At 34.9% G+C, this 13,313-nt stretch overlaps 1 protein-coding gene across 5 annotated transcripts in view; it reads left to right on the plus strand.

The window, feature by feature from the left end:
* The window catches only part of EXOC1 (exocyst complex component 1), a 68,293-nt gene that overhangs the window by 27,741 nt on the left and 27,239 nt on the right, over positions 1–13,313 (plus strand). For 3 of the 5 annotated variants that reach the window (XM_064584512.1, XM_064584513.1, XM_064584516.1), the window contains exons 8-10: positions 448–557; positions 1,317–1,370; positions 8,508–8,657. In XM_064584512.1, coding sequence (XP_064440582.1) covers positions 448–557; positions 1,317–1,370; positions 8,508–8,657 — 314 coding nt within the window. The remainder of the gene's footprint in view (positions 1–447; positions 558–1,316; positions 1,371–8,507; positions 8,658–13,313) is intronic. The other 2 variants (XM_064584514.1, XM_064584515.1) reach the window with 1 other exon arrangement.

Below are 13,313 nucleotides of genomic sequence, written 5' to 3' on the forward strand. Positions count from 1 at the left end.
CTCAAACCAGTTTCATTTCTTTCCAAACGTGTTTCTGTTGGCACTAAGAACTTTTTCATTTTAGTTCCTGTGATTGATCTTCAGTGACTCTAGTTAACACCATGATTTTTCTCTAGTACAGTCTACAGAACCTAGCACAGAGTTGATGCTTTGATTAGACCAGAGAGCATGAGGAGGTTTTGTTAGGCAAGTGGTTCCAAAACTTGAGTTTGCTCAGAATCATGGAGATGGTTCCCAGATCATGCTGAGGCAGGACCACACTTGGAGAACCACTGTACTACACTGTTTTCTCCTCTTGCTTACCTTTCTTTTATAAAGCAGATGAATAAACCAATAAAATTTTGGGGTCTTCAAAACAGAAATGTGGATACTGTTATAAATGTATTCATTGAAGATCAGAGAAATCTCTTTACCTGTTAAATCAGTCAGGAACTGTTCTGGTTTCAGGCCATGACATGCTCCTGGCAGTCAGACAGCAACAGCAGCGTTTCAGTGATTTGCGAGAGCAGTTTGCCCGGAGACTGGCCAGTCACCTCAACAACGTTTTTGTTCAACAGGTAATTTTATTTCAGTAATAAAACTGGCATGTTTCTGTAGCTTTTTGATATATATGTTTCCACAAAAATTGTAATGTGTTTATTTGGGATCACATTCTTTCACATGTTTATTCAATTTTGAGATCTTTAAATAAGATTTTTAAGTATTTGCTCATAGGTGTATGTTGGGCCTCAACTGTCTCCTTAGGTAGACAGTCTAGTTCCTTCTAGCTAAAACTCTCTGATTATAGAAATCAAATAAATAACTATGCTTACTTATTACATATACCATTTATAAGTTCTTATTTATAAAAGTGAGTCCAAACTTGTTACGTTTGCTGCTTAGCCTATTTTATTTTTCAGTATTTTGAGGTGAGAACCAGGACTTGACTCAAGTGTTTTAAATGTTTCATTGGCTGTATATATTTTTATATATGAGAAAAATGACTATGGCTGAGTTACAAATTCCATTTGATTTAATTTTATATAAACCCTTTGTCTACATTTTTATATGGAAAAGGAGGTTATAATTAACGTTGTGGCAATAATAATATTAACAATATTAAGAGTACCTTTGAGGGATTTGAATAGAAGACATTTTAATCTGGCATAATAGATCAGGTTTCTTACGTTTTTCATCTCTTATTAAAGTTATTGGACAAAAAAAAATTGAGAGAAATTTTGTTCAAGAAATGCTGTCTGAAACATTAGATTCTTATCTTGTTTTCACTTTGCAGTATTCTAAAACAATTGTATTTACTATATTTTATTTCTGATTAGTTTACTCAGGCCCTCCTTCAACTCTATAACAGGTCCTACTTTCTTTCGGTGCCTGTGAGTACATCAGATTTGGCTCAAGCTTTTCTCTTTTTTTTTTTCCCTATAAAGTTTGCTAAACTTAACAGCAGCAGAATCTTAAAAGATTATAACTTTACTGACCTAAGCTGCCTGTTAACCATATTTATAGCAGTTTTTTAATGTCCCATAGCAGAACGTTTATTTTGGCCAGAAAGGCATTTCATCTCCTTCTGCTTGCCTCTTTTCCTGTTATTCTTTCACTCACTCACTCCTTCATTTATTTAGAAACCTTTTACCAGGTGATTGGGATACATACCAGACATTTACTTGGGTATATAGGTGAGAGGCTGATCCTGTCCTCAAGTGGCTCACAGTCTAGGGGAGGGAGGGAGATACACTTAGGAAGGGTAAATATTATTGTAGCGGTCACACCTGTGAGCATAAAGGAAGCCCATCTAGCTAAGGGTGCAAGGGAGACATTGGGGAAGACTCTCTTAATGTTTCACTTGACCTGAAAAGTATCAATAAAAAAGTAAATCTAGAAGTCACACAGGAAATAATCAAATTTTTTTTTGCATTAGTATTTTAATATTTATTTCTTCCCAATTCCATAGTTTTTAAAAATGACATTGTTGATAGTGATGTTACCCACATTTGTAGAGGGCATTGGGAATGTTGGAATGTTGGAATGTTGGAATGTTACTGTAGGTAAACAGCAGTCCTTTCTGCACCCTTCATTGTTTGTTGTAACATGCAGTTAATTTATGATTTTGCTTCCTTGCCTTTTAAACTAATGGCTTTGTTTACTATGAATGCTTCCAGTTCTGAAAATCTAATATGTATTGTTACATGTGAGTGATGCATGTTGAAAAACCAGAATGTTGCAACAACCTAGGATATGCTGAAGAAAGTGGAGGAGGGTGTCCCAAGTACAGAAAAGAGATTTTTCTGTGTGTTGAATTCAGTGCATCAGGTCACCTGGCGAAAGAGTTGGGAAACATGGGTATTTTCTATTCCCAGTTGTGGAACAAATGAGCTGGGAAAAGTTGATTACCATATTATAGTATATCTCTGTCAATCGGCAGATTTTCATTGTGTGCCTCTTAAATACTTGTTTCCATATGTAAGAATAAGAAATGGCTTCTACACTCCAGATGCTTCTAAGAGGGCATTAAGACTAATGTGCTTAAAGCTCTACAGCAATGCATATATGAAACTGTTAATTGTATGACTACATATACATAGTTTATATATGTATGTACAAGTGCTAAAAAGTTTTAATCAAAAGTAAGTTTACTGAGAATTTAGGTAGTCAAGTATGGCATCATGGATAAAATAAGACTTGAACAGAGTCTGCAATGCAGTTTTTGGCAAATGTATGTATATTCGACTTATGTAACTACTGTATAGAAGAATACAGTGGAAATAATCTGTTGATCACAACATAACAGTAATTTAAGAGCACTGATTCCCAGTCTTTTTAAAATTCATACATCAGTAAAATTAAAAGAAATAAAATTTGGAGACTTACTAAGTCACCAATTTTTTATTTTACCAAATAAAAACTTTAAAAAAGAAATCCTGCCATCTACTTTCACTATCTTTTTGTCTTGGCACTAAACGAAAAGAATATAACTTCAGATTTCCAGATTAAATACATTTCCCTTTATGAGAAACTCTCTGCCATCATTTTATTTGTTTCTTAGTGCCATAGGCCAGTAAAAAACATCTTCGCATTTGGGAATCACTGATCCAGAGCATGCTATGATACAGCTTTCATATTAGTACTTCCACATAGCTATATTACTTTAATAAAACCTGAAATGCATTTTTTTAATATTCACTTCTTACTATATATACATATAATAGAGTAATATTTTTAACAATTGACTAGATTCTTTTGACTCTTCTAGGTCTTCTTACACACTCAGCTTCCATTGAAATTATAGACTCTTACCTATAATTTTTACACTTACAAGGGATTTATATATCTAAGAAGATATTCAACTAGAGAATCAGGTCAGTTACACTAATTAGGATTCTGATATCAAAAACACGCAGCCAAATTAAGGCTAACGAAATTGAGGAAATACTTGCATAAAATGTATGTATTTAAAAAACTATTTTGGGGGCGCCTGGGTGGCTCAGTTGGTTAAGCGACTGCCTTCGGCTCAGGTCATGATCCTGGAGTCCCTGGATCGAGTCCCACATCGGGCTCCCTGCTCGGCAGGGAGCCTGCTTCTGCCTCTGACCCTCCCCCCTCTCATGTGCTCTCTCTCTCTCATTCTCTCTGTCTCAAATAAATAAAATCTTTAAAAAAAAAAAAAACTATTTTGGTTGTCTTTTGAAAGATTCGGCTTGAAAGGATAACTCTTTTCTGCCTTTTTTGTCCCCCTTGGGTTCTTCAGAGACCTCATAATTCTGTACATTTTCTTTTGCAATATGATGAGAACTGATTATCCACTGAACTAAAAGTACAACTGGGAAAAACTGAAATTGTGGGGGGTTTGCTATATGCTTAAGCTTGGGAATTTTTCTTTCAATGTATTTTTACAGAAACATCCTATAGTAAAATAAAGCCTGTAAAATATACCACCAGTGTTCAGTTCATTTCACAAAAATTGTTTCCTTAAGGGCGCCTGGGTGGCTCAGTTGGTTGAGCGACTGCCTTCGGCTCAGGTCATGATCCCAGAGTCCTGGGATCGAGTCCCGCATCGGGCTCCCGGCTCAGCAGGAAGCCTGCTTCTCCCTCTCCCACTCCCCCTGCTTGTGTTCCTGCTCTCTCTGTCTCTGTCAAATAAATAAATAAAATCTTTAAAAAAAAAAAAAAAAAAAATTGTTTCCTTAAGCATGTTTCACCATTTCCTAAACATAGGTTAATGATCTGTAGTTAAAAAGCTTAGAGTTAGGATTATTTAAGATCAGTTTTTGTGATGTTTGTTGGAACTGTGTTCAGACTTTCTTTTTTCTTTAAGAAAACAAAAATAAACATGCCACTACACAGAAAGAAAGAGTTCCCAAATCTTGAGAATTTATTCAGCATTTGAAATGAGTGTATCATTTCTGTTTGAAAATCAGTTACAGTGGTTAAGAGTACGGCGGCGGAGCCAAACTTCCTGGATTCAAAACCCTGACTCTGCTACCTCCTAGCTGGGTGACCTTTAGCAAGTTAATTAACCTCCTTGTGCCACAAATCCTAGTAATATATACGCTAATGAAAATTTATAATGTACTAAGTTTGTAGAAAATGTGTCTGTCTTAGATTAGCTGAACACAGAGCTCGGCAGGGGGCTCAGTCCCACGACTGCAAGATCATGACCCCAGCTAAAAGCAAGAGTCAGACCCTTAACCGACTGAGCCACGCAGGCACCCAAGTTTTGCTATTTTTTAAATGAGAAGCAAAGTACTTTACAAGGTTATTGTGAACATTAGAACTTATATATATAGAAAGAGCAAGAGAGCACACCCAACATGACAAAAGGCATTCAATAAATTGTTATTGTTACTAATTTATTATTATTTATAATAAGAAACTTTATTTTTTAATTTAAATTCCATTTAATTAGCATATAGTATATTATTAGCTTTAGAGGTAGAATTTAGTGATTCATCAGTTGCATACAACACCCTGTGCTCATTCCATCAAGTGCCCTCCTTAATGCCTATCACCCAGTTACTGCATTCCCCCACCCTCAGTTGTTTCCTATAGTTAAGATATAATAAGAAACTTTAAGCAATGTCTTAATTTTTTTAATATATAAAGAATAAAGTTGTGTGCACATGAGAATTCTAGAAGTGACCGTAACTTATATTAGTGATTGAATTAAACAGTTTAAATAATGTAATTTTCCTATTTCCTATAGTTATTTTAGAACAGTTTCTCTAAAATTAAATCTTCTGTTAGCACTAATCACATTTAATCTATCTTGATAGTAATGGTTTGAAGATCATGATGTTCTTCATATTAGAAGGCAATTCTTCAGGTGATGGTGATCTTAAAATGCTGTTTGCAAAAGAAAGCTTTGAATAGTAACATGTGAAAGAGCTTTATAAATCGTAAAATCCTCTACAAACAATAATTAGTTCTTCCATTTTTAGGGGAGAAGGTTTTTAATTGAAGAACTTTCCTGACACTAAATTAAGTAATATAACTTAACATGTAATGGCCTGAATAAACAGTTGCAGAAGAACATAAACAATAATTTTGAGTCTTGAATCATTGAGAAAAATTAATGAGAAAGACTGGGATGATGAAAGATTTCTAATACTATTATTAATAAAGAATTTTTAAAAATTAACCTTTGGCAACTATAATGAGAGTTGAAGTATAGTCCAGTGGTAATAACTGTGTGTTTTATTTAAAATGATTAATTATTTTCATATTTGTTAGTCTTTACCTCACAGAAAACATGTAGGTGACCAGGCATTCCAAATATATAGAATAGTTGCATTTTTCAACACTGTAGCTCTTAGTCCACAATGATTCTTTTGGAAGATGTGATTGTTTTATATTTAGTCAGCCAGCCAACAAAGAATGTTCACATAGGTCCATGCTCCCCTATCTAAAACTCTTGGGGTCAGCTGTGTTTTTAGAATTTTTCAGATTTTAGTAAAGTAATATAGTACATATACTATGTATTATATAACCACTCCAAGAGGGCCTGGAGCAGGGCCCTGTGATTAAGCACACAATGTTCCTACAGCAAAAAATATAAATAGTCATTCCAAACACTATAAATAGCCTCATGTCAGTACAGGTCAAGTTTTGCCATTAAAATAGATTTGGCACTGAATTTAAACAGAGGTTTTAGAGCTTTTTGTATTTTAGAAGTACAGAAAGGGATTGTACACAGTATACCTTGTATATAACATCTATAATAGCTATGAACTTGTGTTGCCTCTCCCTTTCTTTTTCTTATTTTAAATTGGTCAGTCTAGTTTTCTGATACTTACCTGCTTTCTCTAGTCCAATTTCCTAAGTATCAGTAATCTTAATCTTAAGTAATATCAGTAATCTTAATCTTTTTTTCAGTAATCTTAATCTCAAGTAATCCTTAATCTTAGAAATATATTGATTATTCTACATAGTTTTATATGGAATTTCTATATAATGGGTCCTTATTTTTCTTTTTATCTCCATTTTAAATTGGGGATATAATCTTAGAAGAAGAAAATTCTCCAACAGGCTGATTTGAAAGCTTTAATGAAGAAGGAACTCAACGATGATTTTAGTACTTGGCATGTCTTATTCTCCTATCTTTCTTGCTCTAAAGTACTTCTCAATTGCTAGAGAATTCCTCATTGCCTTAGATCAGGAATTTTTTTCTGGATACTCTGTAGTTAAAAGAAATTGTTTAAAAAATCCATAACCAAAGTTCTTATTTTGTGTCTGTAGTAAAGCATATAAATTAGAGAAAATAAACCTCTTTTAAATTAAAAGAATTTAAATTCAGTGGTCAGTTGGTTTTGCATCCAACTCTTGATTTCAGCTCAGGTCATGATCTCAGTGTCGTGAAATTGAGCCCTGTATCGGGCTCCGCGCTCAACACAAGAGTCTGCTTGAGATTCTCTCTCCCTCCCTCTCCCTCTGCCCCTCACCCTGTGCTCGCTAAATAAATAAATAAATAAATAAAATCTTTAAAAAATAAAAATAAAATCATTTAAATTCAGGATATTTATAAGCTAATTTAGGTCAGCTAGTATAATACACATATAATTAGGTTTAGGTAACTTTACTAGGAAATGAGTTAACCAGCACCAAAAGTCAATCACTGTGTCATTTTAACAGAATGCTAACAAATAAGTTCTGACTAAGCAAATTAGATTGAGTCAGAATTACATCAAATAAATCCATATTGTTTTTCCTTTTCCTTGTTCTTGGGAACTTATATTTTCAAGGGGAAATTTACTCCTTTAATCTTTCAACTCTTTTAATTATTTCCTGAAATATTTCCTGAGAGTTTATATCCTGTATGACACTAGCTTTGAGTTCATGACAAATATTGACAAAGTAGCAGAGAGAGCTAGATTGTTTCCAAAGAGGGCTGGGAAGATTTTTATTGTGTTTGTTTGTTTTTTAGATACCAATAACTGGTAGGCATTTGCAGTTTTTGAGTCTGGTTAAAATGATTTTGTTAGATATGTTTTTTGTTTTTGTTTTTGTTTTGTTTTGTTTTTGCTGGTATTGTCTTTTTGTTGTTCCATGAGTCATTGTTTGCGTATAACACTCAGTGCTCCATGCAGAACGTGCCCTCTTTAATACCCATCACCAGGCTAACCCATCCTCCCACCCTCCTCCCCTCTAGAACCCTCAGTTTGTTTTTCAGAGTCCATAGTCTCTCATGGTTCGTTAGATATGTTTTTAAAAGAAAATGGAAGTGTGACTCACATGACTAAGGTTCCAGTTCTTCCCTCCAGCATGACCTGAGTAAATCACTTAACCCTTTAAGTTTCAGTTTCTTCTAGAAAATAAGCTCATTGGAACAGATAATCTTCCAGGCCTATATTTTTCAAAACAAAAGTCAGGATGCATCATCTAAGACTAACTGATAACTTACTAATTTATTTACATAACAGCCTTGTCAAGGTTTTTAAATAAAATCATGTGTAGTTATTTAACAAATTTCTAGAAAAACTAAAATTACACTATTATTAAGTATTATCCAGGAAAGCCCAGGATATCATCATCTGTGTTGCTTCCTAGTTCTAAAAGTTTATATCCTGTATGTCCTTATCTGTTGTTTTAAATATTGTAGACTCTAATAGTAGAAATACCATAGATGTAGACAATTTGTTTTGAATGACTTCCCTATTTGATGTGTTTCTTGATACAGTTGTATCATGAGGTTTATTTGCTTAGTAAATAGCAAAATGTATGGTATGGGAGAGACAGCCTTGATTAAAACATTCATTGTCAACTCCTTTAGAAGATGAAATGGGTAGTTGATTTATCCCAGAGTGCCATTCTTCCATGTTTATGATTATTTCATGGTGATGAGGTTCGGTAGATTTACACCGGATGATAAAAGAAGACAAGTAAGTACTCAAGTTTTTATCCTTCTCTCTTCTTTTGCTTTTCTTTGGCTACATTTGGTCATTGTATAGACTTTTCAATTGCAACATGTTTCTTTTACTGTCAATGTATTTATTGACTTATTTACAATATCACTCTAGGGTCATGATCAGAGTTCAACTCTTGCTCAGCACTCTGTTGAACTGGCTTTACCCAACCATCATCCATTTCATAGAGACTTGCTTCGATATGCCAAGTTGATGGAGTGGCTGAAGAGTACAGATTATGCAAAATATGAGGGACTAACAAAGGTATGAGTTTGATATCAGTTACTCACTGAGTATGGAATATAATCTTCTAGAATCAAGATGTCATGTATTCAGTTCCCCAAGTGACATTTGAAGTACTGTAGTACCTTCTTAATGAAGCAGAAACTAATTGAATTTCTGAGTGCTCATTAACCAGGCAGAACACTTACTTTATTTACTTGGGTAAAGATGAGCTAAATTTCGAACTTCAGCTTAATATAGTAATAGGCTGTACTGTGGCCTTAAGCATCATTCAGTTTAGTTAAATGCAATAATTATTTCCTGAATTTCTTTACAAGCAATATAGAAACTAGAGACTAGAAGATATATAAGTAAGGTGTTTGCCCTCTAAGAATTCATAACCTGTTCGATAAAGCAAGTGCAGAGTGCCTCTTTATTAAGCAAGCATTTCACTTTTCCAGGCACATGGGGCCTAACAAACAAGCCCTACTTCTAGAGAGCCTCACATCTGACTGGGAAGAACAATTACACTTAAAACAATCAGCAAAACATTAAGTGCTAAACTGAAAATGAGTTTAAATGCATGGCAGTTTAGAAAAGAAAAATCCATGTCCTGAAAACTTCAGGGCAGAAATTGGACTTGAATTGAGTTTTATTTATTTATTTATTTATTTTAAAGATTTTATTTATTTATTTGAGAGAGAGAATGAGAGACAGCACAAGAGGGAAGAGGGTCAGAGGGAGAAGCAGACCCCCCGCTGAGCAGGGAGCCCGATGGGGGACTCGATCCCGGGACTCCAGGATCATGACCTGAGCCGAAGGCAGTCGCTTAACCAACTGAACCACCCAGGCGCCCTTGAATTGAGTTTTAAATAATGAATGGGATTAGATAAACCAGAAAAGAGAGAAAGGATATTCCAGGGATGAGGAGCAAGATGTGCAGACAGAGGTAGGAAAATACGCCCTTTTGTCAGGACAATGGAGAATGCAAGCCTATGAAGCAGAAATTTCATATTCTGGAGCAGTGAGAAATTATGTTGAAAAGATGAGCCATGAGACCTAACAGCATTCTTCATACATGGGAAAAGACTAGATGAGGCAAATTCATAAGAACCTAATATAATAATTCAGATGAAATGAAATCTGACCCAGGAAGATAGTGGTAGGAATAGAGAATAGAAACCAAAAGAGAGATTCCAAGGATGGAAGGGACAGGATGATGCCAAACTTTCTAGGCTTGGAGATTAGAAGAGCAGTGCCAGAAACGTCAGCAACTGGAGAAGATGAGTCATTGATTCATATATGAATTGAGCACCTGTTATGTTCTAAGTAAGTGCTAGAGATGCAGCACCAAAGGAAATGGGCAAATGCTTGCCTTCTCAAAGCGCATGGTTTGGTGGAGAAAGACTTGACAAAAAAGTCAGTTGTGTAGTACGTTAGAAGGTACTGCTGAGTGCTCTGGCGAAAATAAAGCAGGGAATGCTGGGACTGGGGGAAGACTATAGTTTGAAATAAGGCATCATGAGAAGATAACATCTGAGCGTAGATTTTTAAAATGAGCAAGGATGTAGGGCGCCTGGCGGGGTGGGCTCAGTTGGTAGAACATTCAACTCTTGATCTCAGGGTTCTGAGTTCGAGCTTCATGTTGGGTGTAGAGATTACTTAAAAATAAAATCTTAAAAAAAAAAAATAATAAGCAGGGCTGAGCAGTGCGAGTTTCTTGGGGAAAGCTTTCCAGGCACAGTACAAGTGGTCTATGGCAAGAGCATGGCTGATGTCCTGGGGGAGCAGCAAGGAAGGCACTGGGGTTGGAGCCCAGAGCACCAGGGCCTGGACCTTAGAAGGAAGGTAGGAGAGGTAAAGTGGGGGTGGGGCAGGGCAGATCTGGAAGGGACTGTGTGCCATGGTAAGGACTTGGCTTTTACTGTGAAGGAGCTGGGGGAGGGGGTTTTGGTAGGCTTTGAGCAGTAGAATGACATGATCTGATTTAGCTTTAATAAATGGCCATTGTGGCGGGAAGCCATGGGTACAATACTTTTCTGGCATTTCTGCTGTGACCTTTAGTATTGGAATTGACTATGTCACTTAGGGAGCTGAAGAATTGCTACCTAATTCCAGTATATAAATAGCTATATTTATATATCAGATATAAGAGCAGTTTACTTAAAATACTGAAATACCCTGAAAAACATGTAAACTCTTTTAAGTTTTTATGAATTTGGAGTTTAAAAATAAAAAAATTAAGTAATGCATAACTTAATTTTAATAATTAGTAATAATTTAATTATGTGGACAATATGACCTGAAAAGATGTTCTTGAATTGGAAAGAGTGATGTGTTTTGTTTCTTGGAGTGAAAACAAAAATATTGAGATTGTTAATATAAAAGCTCTTCCCCTCAACCCATGTGCTTGTGACAGAAAATTTCCTAACAGAATTTAGATAGCAAAATCATCTTATTTTTTGCTAGTTTTGCTAGCCAAAGTTTTTCCTAGTTTTACTCAAAAAGTGGTGTTATCTTTCAGAGTGTTCTATAATGAAGATTATTCTCTCCCAGGAAACTAATGTTTATACATGAACCCATTTTATTTTCATACTTACTGAAATAATTATTACAACTTCCTCTAGTGTTAGGTTCATACTTCATGAGAAGGCAGAGGATTAGGTAGAAATTTATGAGCACTATGACGATAAAAAAGCAGGTTGTACATTCCTATCAATGTATCAGTATGAACACACTTGGCATGAGGACATTCTTGAATGTATATCAGTCTTTATGTTTTCTCCTCAAAGTGCCTTTGCCTACTTAAAGTAAGATCTGGTTCCCTTTACTTCTAAACTGAGATAAGAAAGAGGACATAAACCTTGGTAAAATAAATAATATTTTAAAAGTATAATTAAAAAAATGCTTTTCAAAAAGAATATAAGTATCCTGGGGTATTTATATATATCTTATCTGGTCAGCTATTTTAGGTAAGACTACTTTTGTTTCTCAGAATTAGTCTTTTAAGTGTTCTGCAACTCTACTGTTATGTTATATTTTGTTTTGTTTTGTTTTGTTTTCATTCAACAGAATTCTGATTTGGAGATATCTTAAGGAAAAATATTTACAATACTGGAATTCTTCTTTTGAAGTTTTAGGAGGATTAATATTTTGAATAATTAAACATTATTATATCTCCTTAAGAGTTTTGTGCCAACAAGTGCTTTGTCCCCTAGTGAATATTCAAATAAGTATAAAGTAATCAATAAGCTTTTTGCCTAATTGTGTTCTCAGTGAGTATTATTGCCCTATCTTTATATATAATGCAGTACTCATGAATGTAATTTAAGTGAAGAAACAAGGCAATAGCCAACCTAGCAATGATTTATGGAATCATTCTCTGCTCACAGTATAGTTTTGATTGACAATATTACTGAGCTTTGTAAATGAAATTGACTTATTACCCAGGAATGTTACTTGATCCTGTGGTTTGAACTTTTGACAGACTATGTATTTTACCTCATAATCTAATTTGGTTGCTGAAGTTATCAAAAACAGGAATTTTATTAAAAAGGAAGAAGGAAGAGAGGAATGAAAGAAGGAAAGAAAGAAAGAAGGAAACAGACAAACCAGTACTTCTTTAGTAAGAAATAACAATTAAATGCAGATACTGTTTGCACTTGATTGGGTGTACACAGCTCTCATGCTTTCTGGCAGGAAAAAGAAAAGGCTTTTTCCATTCTTTAAGGAATAAGAATCAGTAGGCACTGCCTCAGCTCTGCTTAGGGCTGAATCTGAGCAAAGCCCCGAGTTTTAGTATACATAATTAGAGCTTAGGGAAATAGCTCAACTGCCCAGATTCCTTCCTCCCCAGGACTACAACCCCTATCTGTGGCTCTGGGTTATTCATGTAGGGCAGTTAATGATAGAGATATTCCATCCATGCTTGGGGAGGAAATGAGCTTTCCTCTCCCAGTAATCTTCCGAGGTTGACGGTCAGTCTTGAAGATTACCCAGATTTCTTCTCTCAACCTCAGTTCTGCATTTGTGGAATTTACCCATTTGTGTAAAGAAAAAGTAAAATACAGAGATCTTGGTAAGACTGCACAGTCAACACAATGTAAAGTTGAAAAGACTGCCTGAAACAACAATATTTAAATTCCTAATAGTTAAATGTAAGGTGCTGTGTTCAAGGTGCTAAGAGGCACCTCATAAGAGACATCCTTCAGAATTTGGTAAATGAATGAACTGATGGTTACACCTGTCTGTGGTCTTTCCCACCAATGAGTTCTGCTATGTAGCTGGAAAAAAGGTATCCAGTCATTCAAGTTGCAGTGGAAAAGGGTGTGATTTTCAATAGTCTGCTCATGTCACTGTTTTCTAGATACCAAAGAGCTGTTTTGAAATTGTTTAAATTGCTTGGGTAGTAATTGCACTTTAGACAATTCGGGTATTGGAATGCAATCTGTTAAGTTGAATGATTTGAGTAAAAACCACGGATGAAGATTTCACAAATTATATGAAACTCACTTTCTGTTTGTCAACTATTTACTGATTTGCAGTGATCAGTATTTTTATGAGAATTTAAACTTGAAAAAGTGAGACAGCCCAGTGAAATAGGAATTAATTTTAGGGTATATTTTAATTTATATTTGCTTTTAAATTTATGCAAAGATCATAGGAAAGAATTGCCCATTTGACTAAGTTTTCCTTACA

Source organism: Mirounga angustirostris, unplaced genomic scaffold, assembly GCF_029215605.1.
Source record: "Mirounga angustirostris isolate CCGP_5_RB_7025 unplaced genomic scaffold, mMirAng1.0.hap1 SCAF_2, whole genome shotgun sequence".
Lineage (NCBI taxonomy): Eukaryota > Metazoa > Chordata > Mammalia > Carnivora > Phocidae > Mirounga > Mirounga angustirostris.